General features: G+C 42.3%; 1 protein-coding gene across 2 annotated transcripts in view; it reads left to right on the top strand.

Annotated features, from left to right (window-relative positions):
- Positions 1–22,735, top strand: part of LOC142952987 (interleukin-1 receptor accessory protein-like 1) — a 192,569-nt gene that overhangs the window by 46,082 nt on the left and 123,752 nt on the right. For both annotated transcript variants that reach the window (XM_076095039.1, XM_076095040.1), the window contains exon 2: positions 14,680–14,959. In XM_076095039.1, coding sequence (XP_075951154.1) covers positions 14,680–14,959 — 280 coding nt within the window. The remainder of the gene's footprint in view (positions 1–14,679; positions 14,960–22,735) is intronic.

Raw genomic sequence — 22,735 nt, forward strand, 5'->3', positions numbered from 1 at the left:
TGACCAGAGAGAGTTCTGTCCATGATTATATACAGGGTTACAGGAAAGAACAGTGAAACAAAAGGTGTGGGTTGGGCTAAGCTTCTCAGGAAGGACAATACCCAAGATGTGCATTCGTTTTCAGTCCAGGGAGCGAGTCGGGTCTGGGAACTCAACTCGCAAGTCTGTAGGAGTGGATTTGCATAGGTTCAATACAGGTCTGTTTAAGAAATGGAAAGGCCTTTAATAAGTTGAGGTGTGACCTCTGGTCTGGGCTTTCTTCACACGACACCAAAAGGTTTCACTAACAGAGGTTTGTTAATTCATGTAAATAGTCCCTGTCTATACAGAGGTTGATGAGAAAGACAGAACTGGCCGGAATACACAGGCAATACAGTTAATACAAATTGAAGATATACAATTTTCTCCTACACTACTAAACATCCGCCCTGTGTCTTGCTCAAGGACACTGAAGCAGGGCCTAAGACTAGAGCGAAGACTAGTTTGGATGAATTGCAGTCTCTTTACCTCACTGTTCCTCATACTCTGTGGAAAAACACTGGCTGCTTTCTGACACATGTGACTGGTTTCTGGCATAGTGGGGGGAAAGAAAGAAAGAAGACAGTCTCCCCCTTAAAATTCCAACGCTGCATTTCATATTATAATTTCTTCTGCCGACAGAAAAGGGAGGTGACAACACCACATTTCATTTGTGCTGACGTTAAAATCAAAGAGATTGACAGAAAAAAAGGAACGACTGACATCTGAAGTGATCTTACAATTTTTACCCTTGAATTGATGAATTAGTGAAATACTGTTTGTCAGTGTATTTATGCTGGGTGAGTGTCTCCAAATCAGTTGTAAATTGATACAACACTTAACATTAGTGCCTGTCAAAGTCCAACAATGACTGCCTTTCTTCATCACATCAGACCTCTGCAGCCTTTTGATGGCAGGAGAAATCTAATTCAATTTCTTTATGGCATCCTCTTCATCTCAGCAGGGGAATTCTAGTGTTTTCATAGCTCTCTTATAGCCTAAAGCCTTTATCAGGTTTTTTTTTTGTCTAAAGTCCAACCAAGGGCACTGCCTCCTTGTTTTTTCTTGATTACTGGTGGATGGAAAGCCAAGGGAGGATGAATGAGACGGAAGCAGATTAAAAAAAGAAGAAAAAAAAGGACTCTTCATATTGGCAGTGATATCAAAAAGGACAAAAATGTGTTGGAGTTGCAATCCAGGTAGGCATACTTTACTATTGATGGCCTAACAGCAGAGCTGGTTCGGTTTGATTGATATACTGGAGCACCGGTCTTAACATTTGATCAATATCAGAGGCAGTATTTTTATCCAGTGCAGCTACTGCACAGATATACTGTAGCTGGAGTTGTTTTACTCCGACCTCCAGTCCTTTCCAGCATTATCTGCTGAAGTAGCCTGGGGGGGGGGGGGGGGGGGCCCTGCTGGTCCAAGTAGCTGAACTTTTTAATGTTGTGCCTTTACGAAGATTACTTTATCAGCCGCAGAAAGAGTGCAATGTCATTCTAGCACCTTTCTTTCAGTATGCACGCAGCTTTATTTCACAGCAAGGTAGGAGGATTTTGACGGAACCATCTGGTATCCAACTCTCAATGCCAGAACGACAGCCTTGTCATTGTTGGTCAGCCTTCCTGTTTCAATGCCCTTAGATTGTCAGGAAATTGGAATAACTGCAGCGAATGCAGCTTTTCTTTTTAAAAATAAAGTGAATCGCCTTCATTGAACTGTGCAACAACCAAAAGCTTCTATCAAGTTATTTTACTCTTCAGTCAGTCACAGACTGCAAACTATGGGCACAAAACAAGGCATTGAAATAAATATATATATATATAAATGAATTATGCCATGCCTGATTTGATTGACACAAAACAAAAAATGTGTGATAGAAAGTGGCATTGTGAAATTGTGAATGGCTGTTTGATAAAAAAAAGGTTTTGGTTAACATTTTTATATTAAAAATGAAATTTTTCATAATAATGAGCCGAGTTGTAGAATTTAATTAGTCCACATTTCATGGATGTATTTTGTCTGTATTTATTCATCATATAATGTATTTATTCTGGTACTTGCTACGCTTGTCTGCCGTTATTCAAATTTTTTTGCGCTGCGTTTGCAGAGCATATTTCAACACATTTAACAGTATAAGAGCCGTTCTTAAATTCCTAGTGACAAAAGTGATGCTTAGATCATAGGATATGTGATGATGACTTGATGTTGTGACCCTTTATACTATGGGGCTCATGTCATGTTAAAAATCTAAGATGCTCAAAGTGCTTCTCATGTTAAAATCACATTAATATTAGCAGCTGTATCTCCTGCTTTGACGTTTACTTCTAAAGCAAACTGCATTAATGAATTTTAAATGAAGCTTTTTGGGAGTAGTTAAATACTCCCAAACCTTTAACTGCAGCTATAAACAAAATGTAATCCTGCACATTTGAAAGGAAATATGTAAAAAGTAGGCTTTTTACCTCTCCTGTTGTTTTTTGGAAGCTGGTGACACCTTCAAAAGGCCTCCCTTCTCTTCATGCCCACATTCAACAGCTGCAGTGGGAGCACTTACCAAATGAGAGAGCTAGTCTGAACAGCTGAGGAACAATTGCATTAATTTAGTGTACTCAGCCACCTCTGCGGATAGTTTGTTTATATTGAATTACCCCATTGTTACCTTGCCCGAACCTGCGATTCTCACTAACAAGCCCACCGAGTCTTCCACTGGAGGGCTTCAGATTATTTCTGAGTTTTGTTTTGCCGTTGTCAAGCTCGCTGAGTGAGTGCCGCTAATTGGCCTTCATCCCCTTATTTATTTCGGTCGTACAAACGGCACATAGAATACAGCGTGCCATCACTGGTGTGTCAGTGTGTTGAATCTCAGCGATTATTTCATTCCCTGACATTAGAATCACCTTTCACCTTTTTATTACAGTTCTACTTTGCGTCGCTCCCCAGTTTCCCCTCAGACGGTCATCCATCTAAAGCAGTGAACCCCGGATTAATTAATTATGTATATGCAAATGTGTGCTCATAGTGCCAGGAATTTCATTTTCTACGCTTTTCTCCCTTCTCTGCCACCTCTTTCCTTTTTTTTTCTTCTTCTTCTACGGCAGCTCCAGGTGGATTTATTGTAAATTAAATTTGCATAAAGGTTCTAATTCGCTGACACTGCATGAATACATTTTTTAAACTGCTACGCACCTCAGCACCCACAACTGCTCACCTTCAGTCCCAACCCCCACTCCCTAGACATGTAGCACGGGTGCACTTGGAGGGAAAAGATGCGGCGCAGCACATGCTAATGGAATCCTTCCTAAGCTTCTAATTGGAGCAGAATCGGATGGCTTACTTTGAATCAGGAAAATGAACTGCTTGTTATCAGCTAGTTGGCTGAGAGATAAGGGAATTACAGTTTGTGTTGAGTGAGTTGTTTTTTTATGTGTGGACTGAGTGGAACACATCACTGTGTTTGTGTGTGTGGCTTAAAGTATGCCTGCATGGTTATATAACTAAAAAGTAGCTCAAAATGACCAGATTGGGCTCATGTTCATCTCTTATTTAATTAGTTTCACAGTTGAAAGTGTTTCTGACCTAAATACAAGCGCTCCCTATTTGCTGTGTCTTAATATTATTCATTTAGAATTGGCATTATTTTGGTTTCTTTAATGTTGTCACAAAGGAAGAAACTATTCATATTAAATTCATATTATATCTCACTCTATTGTATTTCACTGGCTCCAGGTTTGACACGCTCAGGGTATTTTGGAGAGATTTTGGAACAGTTTTCCAGACCAGCTTTTAATCATTCACTTTATGAAGGCTTGCAACTTGACGGGTGCAATAAATGACTCACTTGCGTCTGTAGATTTACAGTTTGAATAAGTGAGTGTGTGATTTGCAGGTAATTTGAGCTGTAATGTCAGGAGAACCTCCTCTCAAAGGTAAAACTGTTTTAAAAAGGCTTGTTGGAGACCGTTAGTCCTCTTCAGTCTGCAGAGGAAATTGGAAACGATTGACTTGTGTCTGTGCATGTCTGCCAACAATTAGTCAATTAGTCTTCTGCATTTTTCCCCTCAACCTCCGATTTAGAATGAGCGCTTCCCGTCACTCTGCTGCCTCCGTCATGGATAACTCCCAGCCTCGGCCTGAGGAGGCAGCAGACAGAAGTTAACACTTTCCTTTCCAGATTCCTCCCACCACCATATACAGTAGGCACCCCGCACCAGCCAATAGGAGTCGCTCATGTAGTGACATGGACTTGATCCGTCATTGGCTTCCCAACTGCAAACGTTTCAAATTGTGTCCAAATTCCCATTTGGGAGAGAGAACTTTTTCAGTGCTACTAAATAAAGCCAATTTATTTGATTAGAGTATCAATGCAATGTTGGTCGAAATAGGACACATTCATTCATATAAATGACTATTACAGTAATTGAAATGATCTCAAAGCTCAGGTTGTCTTCTTCTTCTTTTGTCACTTAACACTCTATTAGATAATGTCTTTATGGAGTCATTTTTGGCCAAGATGGGAAGCTTTGTAGTCAAAAGGCTGCAACACTGTCAATGATGAGTTAACTCGACCCTGGCTATTTATTTTGTGATTGCAGCTTTGATCCATTTTATGGTGCTCTGATCTGATGAATAATGTAAAACCTGACCCTGGTCCAACTTTGTATGGGAATAACAAGCGAGGAATAGATTAATTTTAATACTGCATTCGTTCTGTGTGACGACCGGGGTATTACTCGCCCTCTTGGGCTGTGAGATCGTAATGTCCCATCCTAAAAGCCAGAAATACCACCTCTGGTGCAGAATTAGGAAATAAACCGGCATCGGCATTTTCGGGAAACGTCGCAGCCAGCTGTCCTCACTTCCCCATGTCACTGGCTCAACACTGCCACAGAGAATGAGTGCAGTGCATCATATTATCTAGTTTGTAATTGAATTGTAGCGGGAGGTAGGTTGGTAATCAGTGTACAGCAGGTAGTTTTCGTTCCAGTGTTTGACAGTAATGTCCTCTAATGGGAAGCTCTGGCTCTACTCTTGTTCCAGGCCACTAGGTTTCCCTGGATCCCTGGCTCTGTGTGTGTGTGTGTGTGTGTGTCATTGTGCATATTGAATGTAAGTGTGTGTGTGTGTGTGTGTGTGTGTGTGTGTGTGTGTGTGTGTGTGTGTGTGTCATTGTGCATATTGAATGTAAGTATGTGTGTGTAGCTGGCAGAAATGCTTCATTCTGCATCTCCCCTGCCTACCTCTGAATTATTTTCAATATTCCTGAACTATTTGTTTTTCATATACTTGACCTTGAGAACATAGTCTCCCTCCACTCCTTGCTGAATTGCTGCCGATGGCCAATGGCGAAGTGATTTGCAGCACCGGCGCCCTTACCTGTGTTGCTTTTGGGGACCCTTCTGTCCTTCCTGATCTGCAGCTCGAATCATTTCTCTATCGTACTCTTCTTCCTCTCTCTTTGAACTGCCAGCACAACCTCCCCTCACCCTCCCACTCTTCTGTACAAGAACTGAATAGCTTGGAGATAGGCGGAGGTTGAAACAGAGAGAGAGGAGAGAGAGGCCAGTACAAAAGCAAAAAAAAAAGGAAGTGATGATGCTCTGGTAGTTAACACTGTGGGGGGGGAAAATTGCGAGGCATAAAATAAGGTCAGAGTTGACGTATGAGAGCTGACACCAGGGCCCATCAGGACGTCGCCCGCTGCTTGCTTTGTTACATATTCTAGCCATCTTATCATTTCACAGACGGCTGGCGCAGAGGCCGATATGACAAGGCTCTCTATTCATCTGGGCACGCTCTATTTTCACCAACGCTTATTTTTGCGGGGGGGGGCACCGGAGCACAACGCCCAAATGGCGTGTCGGTGTCTGTAGTGGACCGGCGAGGGTCTGAGTCACCGGCTTAGCGCACACCCACAGCCATGATACAGCACAGAATAACAGGCCGACGGGGCTGCCAGCGGAGGCAGCGCGGATCGTGTGGCCTGTTCTCGCTCCTGTGTGGGCGGGTGAGAGAGTGTGGAACACGTCTTATCCGCGCTCTTGTCCTATGTGCGCAGTCATGTCTGCAATGCAGCACTCGGGTATTTCTTCTTTCTTTTTTTTCAGGAGTCAGTATTGTTTATGTTGTGTGTCCCGATGCCTCCCAAGGCTGTTTGCTAGATGAGAGGATTACTGGCGCTGTGGGGAACAGAAGGACGCTTTTCTGATTACATAGTGCTCTCTCTCTCTGGAGTAGACACCCCAGTCATAACGGGACCACTTTTACATCTGCTCCTTGTCAAATGTTCCCCGGAAATAGGCACGTGTTGAGAGTAAACATATGGACACAAGTCAATTTTCATAGTTTGATCGCCCAGGAGAATCAAAACGCCGTTCGGGTGACATGATCGCCCCTTTAAAAGTCATGGTCGAAGTCATCACTGATTCACACGTCGAGATGATCTAGGAGGATAAGACACTAAGACGTAGAGTGGGGTGATGGGTTTTTCTCTCAAATGAGTGCTATTGAGCATGGAAGGGAAAACAGGCCTCGTCACCATAATAGAGTCAAACAGGCTGATTCACATACTGCTTTGAAGTATGCTTCTCTTTCTATTTCTATTACATTTAGGTTAGGACTTTACTTACTATTCTGCATCCACTTAATGCACTGAATATATTAAAATGACTGACACATTTATATTGCAGTTTTTTTACCCGTTAAAGTAATCTTTAGAGGAATATTGCATATGCTGAGTTGCCACACTGTTGCCAGTTTACGTTACAGGGATTGAGTCAATAACCACTCAGTGGAAGCTTGTACATTTCCCTTTTGTCTGGAAGGTCCCTCCCATTAATTAGTCCTTTCACAGGATGCGTTTTACATTTCTCTTTTTAAATGAACAGAAGTTTTGGGTAGTTATCATGAGCAGTGATGGCTACTACACAGAACAACAAGAGCTACCCACAGCAACAGAATTAACAGCCCAAACAAAAAAAGAATAAATAAGATGACAGAGATATCCCAGGACATAAACGCAGCACATGCACACACTTATCACCCTATTTGCAGACATCTGCATCCAAACTGCATTGCAGACATTAAGTGATAGCATTAAGGCCACGCTGACCATTTGAATACAAAACTTACGCAGCAGACATCTTTGCTTTTTGAAGTTCAGATGCTATGACTGTTGCTTCTTGTGACTGTAAAATATAACGATGTCCTCGTCAGTTGCACTTCAGCCATTTAAGGACAACACAAGGTCATGTTCTGGGTACTCAAGCGAAATATTGCATGTGATGCAGAAAATTATTTCAAATGAGTGTACACCAGTTTGAGTACATCAGAAAATTGTTATGGTATGCTTAAATTGATTGATTGCCAAATTGATTTAAAAAAATAGATAAAAAATGGATGATTGGTATCTGTTGACATGTTCTGCCTTCATAAACTGTGACCATAAGGAACAGCTTCTGGTCCATCTAGTCTTACTCGTGTGTGTGTGTGTGTGTGTGTGTGTGTGTGTGTGTGTGTGTGTGTGTTTATATTCCCCTGCGCCCCTTTCCTTATTCTCTTCCCTGCAAGGGTCCATCCTGGTGAAGTTAGTTTTGTCCTCTTTCCCATCAGCTCCCCTTCTGTGCTCCCTGTCCCCGTCAGCATTTAACCCCTGATTGGAGACAGCAGGCGCCGCTCTCTCTGGAGGCTGTGTCCAATCAGGGGAGCCGAATCTGATACGGAAGGGAGAAGCCGGCAAGATTGCCGACAATGTTTATTTTGCGATAGGAAGAAAAGCAGTTTGTTTGTTTTTTCTTTTTTTTTGTCCCCAATCACATGAGTATTTGCATATAAATGACAGCCCGGTGGCTGTCAGGGAAGAGAGGGAGTTGGGGAGAGAGACAAATGAAGATGAAGTGTCATGAGAGTAAAGTGCAGGCGAGACGGGAAGCGAGAGAGATCTGTTTTATCTGCTTGTGAGGAACTCTGAGGAGGATGGGAGGTACAGTAAATGTCACTGCAGTCATGAAATAAGCTGGGCAGCTGGAGCCCCCCTGCAACAACATCAATCTTTACATCTTTTTTTGTTTTCTAAATCCTGAAAACGTGACAAAATTATACTGAGGTAGAGTTCATCTTCTTTGGATTCAAAAGATGGCTTCAATATTTTGGAAAATACACGTTTGCTTTCATTCTTTCCAAAGGGGAAATGATAAAGTCAATATTGATGGTCTACTAAAATACAACCTATGTTTCCTGTTACTATGGAGCTTCAGTCAGGTTGCAGTTAGCCTAGCTTAGCATAAAGACTGGAAATAAGGAGGAACAGCTTGATTTGCTCCATCCGAAGTGAAAAAAACGACTTACCCACGGCTATTTGTGGCTATTTGGTGCTGAACAACAGTTTATCCATCTGTGCAGTTCTTTTGTGCAGCGTCTTCGACTTTTGCAGATGAGGCTTGACACAGTTGGCACAGTATTTAGATTCTAGTTTAGGTTAGTTAATCAGTTAGCATTAGAGGACTTGGTGGGCGTACTTTGTAATTTTGGACAGAGCCAAGCCACTATGGCGACGTTAGACCCGTCCTACTATGATTGGCCCTGTTGGACTGTTCCTTTAACATTTCCCCCTCTGTATATTCATAGACCACTGTGGTTTCCCGGGTGGTAATAGACTCTCCTTTATGTCAACATATGGAACATAACTTGTCATTTTAGCATTTGCGGTTCCTTACTGCTGCAGTGCCATTACACACATTGAGTGTGTGTTTGTTTGTGCATATATATATATATATATATATATATATATATATATTGTTTGTGTGTGTTAACGTACTCTCCCATGCAGAGGCTGTCGCTGATTGTTTTGTTGGCTGATGACTCATTCTCTTTTTCGACCTGCTGGAGGTACTTCAATCATGCAGGTAATCTCCTCCTGTACGCCGGCAGCCGAGAGGTTACCTTTCCCACACATCAGAGCTATTTTCCTCTTAATTGAGACCCACTCTGCTGCGACAGCGTTCTCACAAGGTGGGAAATGGCAGGTCAAGATTCCGAGACATCTCTCTCGTCCCCTGCCTCCCTCCCTTGGCCAAAGTGGCTGTGAAGTTGATAAGTTTCTTTAGGGACCTTGGAGCCAGGCCAGCTAAGACACTGCACTCCATGAGGGCAAGTAAAGGTTGATGTCGAATCACCTCTTGGAATGTGTGTGTGTGTGTGTAGATGTGTGTATGCTTGTGTGTTTATCCAATCAGCCTAGGCGTAATGTATGCGTGTCTTTCTGATTGAATTACACTGGGGCCTTTATAGAGAAAAATGGTGGCGAACCATCTCCTTGAGTGCTTATGAGACGACAGACACTTTGTGTGAGTCTCCGTGGTGACCTGACTCAATCTGCATACGATTACCCCTCAGCAGACCTGTAACCCAATTTATGAGCTGACCACCTCCTCTCCAGAGGGAGCACATGCTCCTTCTCAAGTGCTAGTAAAATGGAGCAGGAACACGATGACATAACATCTGTATAGCTTTACTGTGGTGCCCTTTAAAATAGAAATGCATCATAGTTGTTTTTTTGTTTTTTCTATGCATGTTTACTAGCATCTTGGTCGCATCTGTGTCTTGTCAGCAGTCGGTTGCACACAGGATTATTTTTCATGAATATATTTTACAATACGGGCTCTATATATTCAATATGAAGACGCTCCACTAAAATAGGAAACCAGGTTCTACAAAACGATACGCGTTTTACTGCATTTTAAATTCAGAAAAAGAAGTCCCTAGGTAAGTGGAAAATGACTTGAGGTCAGTTTCCAGTGTGATCCCTCTCAGAGTGAGGGTCAAATTAATACGATGAACATTGAATAACGGTGAATATCTATATTTTGAAAGTGTAATTTGAATCAAAATACCTTTTTCGTAATTTCCTTTGCCTTAACCTTGATTCTAAAGTATAATTTGGCTACATTTGAGTTTAAACCTTGGGTGATGTTTTTTGCAAATACATTTAAACATGAAAAAAAATGCATCTTAGCATCCAATTACTTTTGGCATATTTTTCCTTCTTCATATAAATCACATCCTTGGTTTTGGCTTATTTCACGAGGATGAAAGTCTTTTACACAGTTGGACAAATGAGACAAACATGACAAACTTAAAAACTAGGCAGGCCTGACAAATGGCTGTGTCTTTGTTTAATGGCGTGGTTAAATCGGGATATGGCTAAGACCCCATTTCGATGTGGTGTCGGTGAATGTGGCTCTATTAAATCTCGATTTCCATGTGGGGCGACGTGCAAACATTTGTTCTGTGATCATTTGGCAAAACAGCTGACAGCTGACAGTTATCAGTTACCATTTTTTTTTCCAGCTGACAAACAGAATTGTTTGGATCCGGGACGCTCTCGGGGACAGCGGCTGACTGTTTGCTTACGGGTCGTGTGTAGCAAAGCCGCAAACGCTGCTTATGCTTGATGGTCCAAGACGCGGAAAGAGCCGCCGGAGTTGTTATTCTCACAAAGCAGATTGGCCAATTCCCTCACCAATTGTGATCCAGCAGAATGGAAATCTGGTGAGCTGGGAAATGTTAATCGAGTTCAATTAGGCTTTGTACCATGTTTGTTTCCTGCCAACAGATTAAGCGGAATCCCCACCCTCGCTTACTGAAATGAACGATAACCCTCCGTCAAAATAAGAAACGGGAAATTTGAGGATAGGTGGAAGATAACGGATACTGGCGCTGGCAAGCTCCTCGTGGCGGCATTAGAGATAAATACAGCCAGCCCTTTGAAACAGCTTGGCTGGAGTTCACCCTTAAAAGGAAATTAATTTAGGACTTTTATTGTTTTCTTTAAGTTCTCAGAGAAACTGGGGATGCGTTCACAACCCAGAGCAGTAATCGAATGCCTTAGGGTGGTTTGAAAAGCATCCTTTATCCAATCTCACTGTTGAAAACTCCCACTGTACACGTTGCATAATGTTTTCAGTAGTAATCAACCATTACACTATTTTTTATCATTTTTCATCAGATGCATACTAATATATGTGTTATTAAATGATTTAGTCCAAATACTATAACATGCACATTTATTTATGTGTCACTAAACCAGCTGTAGAGATGCATTTATGCTATTTTGCATAAGATGTATTGTACTAAAGTATCAAATATCTGGTACTCAGACAACATCAAAGTAATGCTTTCTCATTCTTTGACAAATACAGTTTCTTTAGTGAGAGAGAAAAATGTTCAGCTGTTAAAAAAAGAAAGAAGAGTGGACTGAGTGTTTATTTGCAGTGCTGATGGGAAAGCAACGGCTGAGCCATGCAGTGTGCTCTTAGGCTGTAATGCGTTTACTGTGTTTCTTTCTGGGTCCAGAATCCAGTCTGTGCAGCCCAACTGTAAGCTATTTTTTTCTTCTCTGTCTGACACAGAATGCATATAGGTGTGCAGAGAACAGTTGAGTGGTCATCTAGTGGGGCATATTGGCACATAAAATACCTTTCAATCTTAGTCCTAAGTATTCAGATTTATGAACATTATCTTGCTCAACAAAACGTGGAAGTACCATACACTTTTGTCTTTCCACAGAGCTTATATCTGCAATTATCCAACATCCAATGGAAAGATTGTATTATGTTGAGGGAACCAGTTCGAAGCTAAATTCCTGGTTGGCCTACAAAGAAGCACTCTATTAGATTATAAACAGAGCTGTATTCAGTTGTAAACCGTATTTGAATCTTGCGGCTGTTGTAGGTGGTGCTAATATTAACAACTTTAAATATTTTAAGATCGTTTCATCTTTCTTAATCTTCAATCTTTTTACTCAGGGAACCACGGCCCACCAAAGCCCCTGGGTCAATTGGTTTTGGTAATCTGATTATTTGCTAATTTGTTTGGGAATTTGCACCATTGAAGTATAATGTCAACTAAGGTGGATCCTGCAGGCTGTGTTGTGGTTGTGTCTTGTACTGTCTAAACCTCAAAATCAATCTAAAAGAGATTTATTGTATCATATATTAAGCTTTCATGGTTCATATTTCTATTCAGATGCATGCTCAATGAAGTGAGCACGATCGTTGCAGCATAGGATAACTGGGTCTACTGGACTTGATACACACTGCAGCAACAAAACCAATTGTTTGAAGAGTACAGGATGTGTGAGACTTATCAGAAAGATTACTCCATGCACACTTTTGCCAAACTAATGGTGTTCTCTGTTTGAGCCGCCGCCTGCTTGCGTGACCTTTTCCGCTCCCCTGCTGTTTTTAGAGGTCGTGTGAGTGAAACATTTCACACTCCGAATTAGGAAACCTGATTAGAAGTGAGACCATCTTGGCTGTGGTTGTCTTACCTTAAGCCTCCAAGTTGTTATCGTCCACAAACTAATTGGCAAAGTTCTTGATAAGCGAGGGTGGACCCCGTGTTGCCGTGGCAACAGTTTGACTTAATCACAATGAAAGGAATGTGGTGTCGGGCGGCTTGCAGAGCACACGCAGCCTTCTTAAGCGTTTGCATTTGCTTAATTTTGCTTCTAGTTATTCACTCTTCCCTCTGGTTTGTTCAATTTAGGTTGTGTTTTCCCTGTGTTGCTCGTGGGAGGACCCACTTACTCCAGGAAATCAAAAGGAGGTTTCGAGGTTGGCGGCAAAGCGCTGTATCGGAGCGCAGTGTTCTCATGAAATGAAGACAGCGACTTATTGTTGCTGATTTAGAATCATGTCGGATCAGGAAAGGTGCTGCAGATTTTGCACTGCTGCTACCGGTAGAATGAGCTGTCAAATCTGCCTGACAGTCAAATTACGGGGCAAATTAAAGGCAACGTTCACCCTCAAATAGCTGTTTATATCTAATCTTTAGTGACTTCCAGGACTACTTTATGATAAAGTGCTGTATCTTATGTTTTTTTTCTCTAACCTGCTCTTCGGTTAAACTGTTATCCTATATTTCTCAGGAAGCCTTTCAACATGTTTTTCCAGTGTGGTAATTTGAATATGAATGTAGTAATACTAATTATATAAACTCTGCACTGCTTGCTTTTATGGCACCAGAATCTCTCACCGCAAGTTTTTGGTAACTGATGTCTTTTGCTGTTGAACTCCATTGCAGCTTTTCCTCTTGTCTGCGGGCCCTAAAACACCCACCAGTGTTGCTGCTGCCGCTCCCAGCGTGACCCTTACTGCACCACACAATACAGCACAATGACATCAATCAGCATGATTTAATCAATTCCCCGCCAACATCCCTCCCCCGGTTACCCCCAACGACTCCCGCACGCACTGCACCTCGCTGATTGGTGCCCAAGTTGCTTCTTTGGTAAATAAAACATTTATAGAGGCTCAATTAGCGAAGCCTGTTGAGTCTTCGGCAGCTGTGCTTGCCAGCTGTTTTTTAAAGGAAGAGCGATGCAGCGAGGTGAGGCGAGGGAAAATAGGATGTCAGGCACAGGAAGGGAAAAATGGATCAGGCAAGAGCAGGCAGACAGCTTGTTTTTCATTCGGTGTGGGCCCAGTTTGTTTGTCAAATATACAACCCAGAAAAAGAGCAGAGAGAAATAAGCTTTTTGATCAAAGTTTATCTGGAGGAAAAGTGGCCAAAAGTCTCTCCTCTGCAAACGAGTAGCTTTTATCTGATTCCTAAGATATTGTTAATATAGTGAATGGCGTCATTTTACTTTGGACCCTATTGTAAAGTTGTCATTCCTACGTCATCCCAACATGGAGATCCTGCAGGGGGAATTGATCTGATCTACTTTACTGATTTACTATCAATTTAATACTTGGTTTGTTTTTGAATGAATTATTTATATACCCAAAGATGGATAAAAGCCTGAGGATCAAAACCACCCCTTTGCCTGCTGTGCATGGATAATGCAGTATTATTTGGTCTTTGTAACTTTTCTTGACTTACAGTTGGTGGGCTTCATTAATTGTCTTATTGTAGAGACCCCCCGTTGCTCTGCCCTGACGTGTGCTGAGTAGATGAGCTACTTTTCTTTCCATTTATTTGACTGAAAACATCCTTTGAGACCTGAAGATGGTCTGAAAGGGTCTGCAGATTCACTGCAGCTTCTCCTTTTCTCAGGTCAGATGTAGGCGAGTGACATCACTGCCATTTAAACGGATATTGGCGGTGGCTCTATACTCACTTTATGAATGAGATGGTGACACACGAGTCAAATACACACTAGTGTTTGTAGGTGAAGGCAGGGGCAGGCAGGAAAGAACGAATGAATGCAGCAATAGATTTGTTGAGAGTTCAGTTTTACATTGGAAAGAATGTTGGTAATGAAACACTATACTAAAACATCCACACATAAGGATGCCTGCTTGATCTCTGTCTTTTCATTTAGCCACACTTAACAAGTCATAAGTCAAGGTCTGTATAATAATTAAAGTTTGTGTGTCCTTGTGAAAAACAAAAAGGAGACACCGTGCCTCAGTGCTGCATGGAGTGAAAAAGCATCTTGATTGATAGTGATACAAAGATTGCTGGCAAAGCACATGAACAGACAGACTGATGCCAGCACTGAAAGTGGTCTTGTCTTGGTTGCCGCATACCCTTTTCATGATTACGAATAGCCTCTGCTTGGCTTGATGATGATGTGCATTGGCTCCAAAAAAAACCCCAACCTTTTATAGTAACTCCTGCTTAATTCTCCTGTCCTCTGTCCTTTTCTTTCAGTGGAAGGCTGCACGGATTGGTCAGTGGACTACCTGAAATACAAGGTGCTTCTGGGGGAACCTGTACGGATTAAGTGCGCTTTGTTCTATGGATATATCCGGGCCAACTACACCCATGCGCAGAGCGCAGGACTTAGCCTCATGTGGTACAAAAGTGCAGGACACGGGGACTTCGAGGAACCCATCAGTTTTGACGGCACAAGGATGAGCAAGGAGGAGGATGCCATATGGTTTCGACCAGCAGAGTTGGATGATGTGGGTTACTATTCCTGCGTATTAAGGTAAGTTCCTTCAGCACCTCGAGCGACATACCGTTTACTGCTCTCTCCATTTCTATCCAATGTAAATTGCTGCGTATATTGCTTTGCCTTGAACTGGAGGAAGCATTCATGAGGAAGTCTTCCACCATTTTGGGCTTGTTTTGCCGGCAGTGTGACAGTAATATAGTTGGGGTAAATAACATTTTGTGGAACCCTGTGGGCACAAGTAAAGCTATTTTCAAGTCCTCCCCTGGTGATATCTAATGGAGTGTCTCATCTCTGGCCAAAAGAGCACTGGTCGTTGGTCCACAGTGCATCTTCTAACAGTATGAGGCCCCTTTGCTTCGCTTTATATGCTAAATAATTTCTTTATCCTCCTCTGGGGGACAATAAGCCATTAGGTGCAATTGGTAAATCCATAACTCTCGGGCCTTCACCAGTCCTTCTTTCTGAAAATGTGAAAGAGCAAGGAGTGAGATGAAAGAGACTGGACAGTAATAAAGCACAAGAAGACTGAGGAAAGCGAAACGGCAGCTAAGATAAAAAAAACGAGAAAATAAATGGGGGGGGGGGGATTCGTGCTATCTTCCTTTTCCACTTGCCTGATGGTGGAGGTAGACAATTGTTTGATTTGTGAGCTCTATAATGTGGTGAAATTCCTGGCTTCCTAGCTCATATTGGCAGAAGCTTTCATTAACGTGTAGGTTGTCTGTGGCAAGGACAAGGGGAACTTTGAAACACATCCTACTAAAAGATAGGAGCCTAATCCCACACAAACATTCATACTTCAATCAAAGCAAATGATTTAGGATATTTGTTACACTGAAATAAAAACAGGAGAATAATGTACTCTTGAGCAGTTGCACTCAGCACAGGCTTTCTTGTGTTTCACAAGCTCAATTCTAAGAGCTTTTGGCCATTACTATTCATCACCATTAGCACTCTCCCCTTTGCCGCGGCGGCCACCGTGAATAGAGACGGGCAGCACCAATCCAACAATCCTCTATTCAGAGACATTGGCAGCGTTTTCTGGAGGTAGACAATCAGTCAGCTCAGAGTTATTGTGTAATCACGCAGAAAGTAGAGCCATGAGATTTGATTTGGAGTCGTGTTGCTTTGTCGCCATTTAGGACCAAATTAAGGGGCAACACTTATTTGCCCATCGTGGAGAGAAATAACAATATTTGTGAATGCAGAGCACTTTTCCATCGCACAGGATTTCTCTCCGCAGGCATTTCTTTGGACTATTGTTGTCTGTAGTTGCTTTCTCCAGGCTTTAAGTCAGCACAAGGAAGTTCACTTTCTACAGTTTGTTCAACTCTTAATATTTGCCACTCAAATGGAATATTTACAACTCTGACCTTTTATTGACAATGCCAGCACTGATGCTACAATCAGCTCCTCTGATTGTCCGTGTTAATCAGAGCTTCCGATGCACTTGGGGGGGTATTCAGATCTTCACAGTTTCATAGGAAACAGACACATGATACACTGATAAGCTCCGGCACAGTAAGACCATGTCATGAAGGGAATATTCCCACGTGTGAAAAAAACACCATGTTTACCTTCACTAACTATCATTTCATTGGGAAATAGTCAACACAAGATAACGTTTGCAAACTGCTTGCTTTGTCCAACAATCTATCAAAACTCAAGATATGATATATGAGATATATATATAGTAGGTAAAGGGCATTCTCTCTGTATTGGCTCATTAGTCGGCTCTACACAGCGACATATGGTGGCTTTTAACAGTGGACTTGTTTAAAAGGCTTGGGAGGTTAGGCTATCGCTTTCTCTATGTGTGTGTGTGTGTGTGTGTGTGTCACATGTTTAGTTCAATGCAGCTTTCTGAAGTGCACAGCAATGCATCAGACTTGACCACATGGGACCATCAAATTAGAATGATTTATAGTCCTGTATTAGCATGGGAGTTCTGGAGCCACAATAATAAGGCCAAGGCTCAATCCAGATGACTGACAGTGCAGTGGTTTAAGGGAAGCAGGCTTTTGATTGCTTTCCCATACTGCATATCAACTAAAGCTGAATCCATATGTGGTGGAACATGTCTGAAAATATCCCCCATATAACATATACAGGTATGTCACATGATGTTTGTCCAAGGAGGAAAGCTCAAAGAGAGCGTCTCCAAAGTACATTTGCAGTATTAACTTGGAACTATTCCAATTAAAGCTAATGGCTACAGTGCGGCGTTTCCCACCACATTTGCTTTCATCACGTTCCCCTCATTCCTTCACTCGAACGTTGACAACGTGTTAAAAATTGCAGAAACGGGTTCATCCAATTTTTACAAGCACATGGCAGCGCTGTTGTGCAGACTTGACTCATTTCAATTCCCCGTCGCTGCAGCCAAGTCAGGATTGCTCTTCTCTTTTGTCTCAGTGGCGCGGGTCCTATAGATGATCAGCGCTTGCATATGTTAACACATCACATTGGGATTAGGCTCTTGGCAGTGTATTTTACTTGAGGATCCTCACCCTTTTGAAACATGAAGGGATCGAGGGAATTAGAGCGCTCAGCGGTGGAACGAATGAATCACAGCACAACAATAAATCTTCTCTCACTGGATGCATTTCATACTTGAGCATGTTATAACAATTCATTCCCAGTTACTATGCTCCCATGATGTTATTGTCTCAAAGCAAGTGTTGGTAGTGTGACCAAGAATGTTTGTCCTCAGACAACATCGAGACATGATCTTTTTACTGTGTATTGTTTTATTAATTGTCACCAGTGACCATTTCTCTTTTACCATTCAAGAATCAGGGTGGTAAAGTGAGGACTAAAGCTAGACAATGCTTTTATATTCTTCTTTAATCAATCGCCAGTGGAATAATATTATGATATGAACATTTGGGTTTCTTTGTCATCCATTTGGAAATCCTGAGAATAAGAAAATGCATCTCACACACAGCTATGTTACTGGTTGTATTTCTTTAGACAGCTTATTCAACCTTTTCCCTATGCACATTCAAAACTAATTGCAATATTTCTGATTGATTATGCGTCACTGTCTTGAAAGCAGCAGGGATGTGTTAGAGTCTGGTTTTATTGAGCAGGGCTGGATAGAAATGTATGCAGGTGGGAAATGCTCTCAAAAGAAAGAAAAAGAAATGTGGAGCGTTAGTCAACGTTGGTTTATCATTTCAATACCTTCATCTTTTCTATAATATTTTTAGAATATTATGGTTAGATACTGAGGCAAAGTTTTTTTTTTTGTCCCCTTTGATCACATTCTCGGGTAAAGTACTTTCCGTTGTAGCTACTCAACTGTGAGTTTATGACGTGATCCTCATATGGCATCAGTAATATGCCTTGACAACAGGCTCTCCAGATACCGGGGATGAGATTTGTCTGCCAGCCTGTCTGTCACAGGTATTGCACTGGGCAAAGCGTAACACTGTAGGCAGAATATTCATAACACACCCACATCAGCACGGCCACAGCCAGCGAACACACTCTGATGCGGCGCTATTGGCCACTCCTGCCAGTCTACCACCTTCGAGGCCAGTGTGTTACCGTCAAAAGCAAAATTGTGTTGTCCCGAGTTAATGATTCCAAGCGAATCGTAATTGAGTTGTTTAATTATCTGTTTTACATGGTTTGTCCAGTATAATGCATAGATGACAGCAAAACACAGCCCATTGCACTTAACAACCACTTGCCTTATCGTGATAAGTATCTATTGAAAACAATATCCATGTTAATATAATGTCTATCATATCACCCAGGCCTTGTGAGGATTGAGGTTCAAGGAACTGTGTTATTCTATCCGAGCCTATTATTACTGCCAGCCATGTGAAGTATAATATAAATGTGCTTTGTGAGCAGCTTGGTCATGTGGCATAATATAGATGATGACAGAGATACATCTGCACTGGGGGAAAAAACAACACAAACATCTTTATAAGTTTTGCAGTGAGCAAAGTTTCAAGTCTGAAAAGCAGCTGGGGGAATTGTGCTCACAGTGCAGATAAACACAATTCTTTCCAATTCAAATCATCTCGTTTCAAGTACTTTCTTAATCAAGAGGCATGTTCTTAAAAGTGTTTGAGTGAGCTTCCCCTTCCTGTTTGCTCCTTGTTTCAAGACTTATTGTGAAATGGAGCTAAAACAAAAATGATTAAATGATTCTTTCTTTCATCGTGAGACAGCATGTCCTATGATGTTACACTTCAGGCCTTCCTAGCTCTCCTAACATACATGCACACACATACAGCGCAGTGTGTGGCCGCGCTTGTCACATCGTTGTGTATTTTGCTCAGCTGCACTTAAGTGTGTCAGAGGGCATCGTTGTACTAGAGCACACACACACACACACACACACACACACACACACACACACACACACACACACACACACACATATATCAGTTCTCTGCTCCCCTGAGACTAGCTACCACTGACATGAACTTAATGTGCCTCCAATCTGTATGTAAAAGCAGGCCAACTTGACACACACACACTCAACATTCTGAGCATGTCTCTTCAGCTCATGCACACACACACACACACACACAGATCTACATGCATTATGGACACAGTATGACGAGGGAGCGCTCACGCCACACATACAGCATATAGGAGTGGAAGGGAGCAGATGAGTGTCAAATCAAGGATGTTCAGATGTTGTGACCGGAGGAGGTCCATTGTACGCAGAGGGAAAACATCTGCAGTGGCTGAGTGTGTCACTTAATGTCGACTGACTGAAAACACACACACACACACACACATACAGGCCATCCTGGTACATGGAGGATACCACTAACTCCCGAGCATTTCTGCAAGTGTCTCTGTAAGTCTATTAGCATGACAAAGTTGCTAATTCCTGCTTTGTCATACCTCGCTGACGGCAGACACGGCCGAGTAACGGTGTGACAGGAAAAAGGAAAAAAGCATGGAGTAGATGTTAGGAAATGGGTCACCAGTAATCTCAAAGTATGTGATTTGGATTTGGATCTACAATAGAAGGATAAGTGTATTTGATAGTTTGGGGTTAGATAAAATCATTTGTGTGTTCAGTTATGCAATTTTTTAAAATCTTTGACTTAAAAGATTCACAATATGTTTGAAACTATACCGTCCACATCAGGTGTGCAATTTCTTATTCTTTTTAACGAGTAGAAGAGAGCAAATGCTAAAATGCTGCCGTGTGCTGAAAGTGAGCGGGCATTATTGTATTATCCGGTTCATCCTGGTGTCAGTGCAGACAGCCACCGCTCACCTTGTGTTCACCTCAATCTCACAGAGTTCAATCACTTCCAGCTCTCTGCAGAGTCTAAAGTCTACACTGCCTGTCTATCTCTCCATCCACACTCTCACCACTTTGCCTTCCATGCTCAGATGCAGCATAAATTAGCAGGGCAAACTGACTGCTTTGATATAATCATATGAACAATTTTGTGCTCTAGGATTGCTTAGCAATGTCACTCGGATCGCCTTCTATGTATGTCAAAAAGGTGTTGTGTGTGGGGTCTCCGGTCCTTGTAGGTTTCAGTTATCTATAAGTATTTCCACAGCTTTACATCGGCTTTGTGGAATCTTTAATTGTTCACTCATGGACTGTTCGCTACTGCATGTATTGACTTCTGTGTGGAAAACCCCAAAGTGTCCCGTTTTCAGTGTGCTCTATTTAGGTCATGTGCAATGCATGATGGTAGTCGATGTTTCACGAAGTCCATAAAAATCTATGCAAGTCTCTGCGCCTTTTCCCATCTTAATAAACAAAGTTGTATAACAGCAGCATGTCAGACTGAATTGCTGGAATTATTTAATGATCTTTAAATGTTTGTAGAACCCTTTCATGCTCAAACTGTAGCAGCAGCAACCACCGACCTAAGCATGCATCATACGTGGTCGAACGAATGCCACAGTGCATCGATCGGCGCGGGAAGTGCAGGGATTACAGTGTCGGATTAAGGACAGATGTAGCAGCGTAGAGGGGATCCTACTTCTTGGCAGGTAGCTAATGTTTCGCCTTTAACCCTGTTTACCGGTGTTGGCAAGCTGCCACTGTCCCGGGCTTATTAATGGGTTTCCTGCATGTCCTGCAATGCCTGGGCTGTCACCAGCAAAGGACAATGGGAGGGGGAGATAAAAAAGGTGTGTGTGTGTGTGTGTGTGTGTGTGTGTGTGTGTGTGTGTGTGTGTGTGTGTGTGTGTGTGTGTGTGTGTGTGTGTGTGTGTGTGTGTGTGTGTGTGTGTGTGTGTGTGTGTGTGTGTGTGTGTGTGTGTGTGTGTGTGTGTGTTGGTCCTTTTGCTCATTTAAGCCTGAATGTCTGCTGTAGGTGCACCTCACCTGGCACCTGTGCACGTACCCCTACATACCACGGAGTCGCACGGAGAGCACACATCCCACCCGTCCCAGACCGCAGCCATGTTGACTGTGTTAGTATTCGTGGGCAGGAGTGGCTGGTGATCTCTCAGGGAAGTGACAGTCAGAATGGGCCGTCTGGAACACTCTGTCATTCAGCCCGAGTCAGGGCCTGTCCAATTGATCCAGACCAGCTGTCAAAGCCAATGAGAGACGCTAGACTAAGGAGCAGCAGGGATGGTTTGTGCTGCCAGGGATTATGGATGATGTATAATACAAGGATGGTGTTTGTGTTATAAGCTACCTGGCAGGAGACAATCAGTTAGCTGTGGCTCTGTGGAATAGCTTCGTCGAGGAGGGCTCTAACAATGACGCCCTGATGGATGTTTATTAATGGGGTTTGTTTTTAAATGCTCTGAGGTGCAGCTGGTACATATGGAGGAGGTTTTGAAGTCGCAATGAAATTATCATTTTATTTTCCATCCAATAATCTTTCCAAAGATAAGAAATGCGCCGACCCCAACATCTGGAATCTGGCAGCTTGTGTCTTGATTTCTAGAATTTAGTCTCTTTTAATAATTTGGAGGATGTGACAGCTCCATGTGAAAAAGTTGAAATGTCACTAGATTCTATCTATTTATGCAGAGAGATTTGTTTGTCAGCTTCTCCCTTGTTTAACAGTTATACTAAGACAGGAGAAGTCATTGAAGTATAGAGCCATTCAAATTGACACTTAAACTGCTTGATGACAGGAAAATTCAGGGGATCACCAAAGTCATTAGGAAACATTGCAAGAGCCATTAATGTCTGTACCAAATTGTCTTCCACTCTATCAAGTGACTGTGGAGATATTTCAATGGATAATTGACAATTTTGATTAAGCTTTAGAGTGAAATTCATGGGATCAGGCTTTAAGAATCTGTTCCCCGGGGATTTTACCGAATTTCACGAAAATCCATCCAATATCTGTTAAAATATTGAGGACCAAAGTGGTGTACCGGCCATCCCTAGAGCTCGACTACTAGCGGTGCTAACAAACCGTGCACTGAGGTATCGTGGTGTGTTTTATGTATCTGGAAGCAGCGGTGCACATCAGCTGTGATTGCCATCGTGGCTGAACAGAAGCTACATAAACAATGACTGATGGGAGAAAAGAGCATCTTCCACAAACTACTTTCAGAGGTCATACGAGAGTTGGTGCCAAATCTCCGGCAGCAGTTATTCAAAGTGCCCAGGTGGGGTTTTCGTTAATTGTTATGATATGGATTGGCGAAGCGACTTCATTCACCAGCCAGAGGTTATTGATGACGGTCCCTTATATTCAGTATTCTGGACACCTGTATAGTGAGACTGCCCTGTCGACACAGTGTTTGGACAGCCTTGTAGTTGGCTCTATATGGGTTAGCACAGGTGGTTTTCCAGCAGCCATTGTCTGATGATGTATGGGCTGCTGTTTGGGCTTT

This window comes from Anarhichas minor, unplaced genomic scaffold (assembly GCF_050575085.1).
Source record: "Anarhichas minor isolate MPS153535 unplaced genomic scaffold, ASM5057508v1 ptg000018l, whole genome shotgun sequence".
Taxonomy (NCBI): Eukaryota; Metazoa; Chordata; class Actinopteri; order Perciformes; family Anarhichadidae; genus Anarhichas; species Anarhichas minor.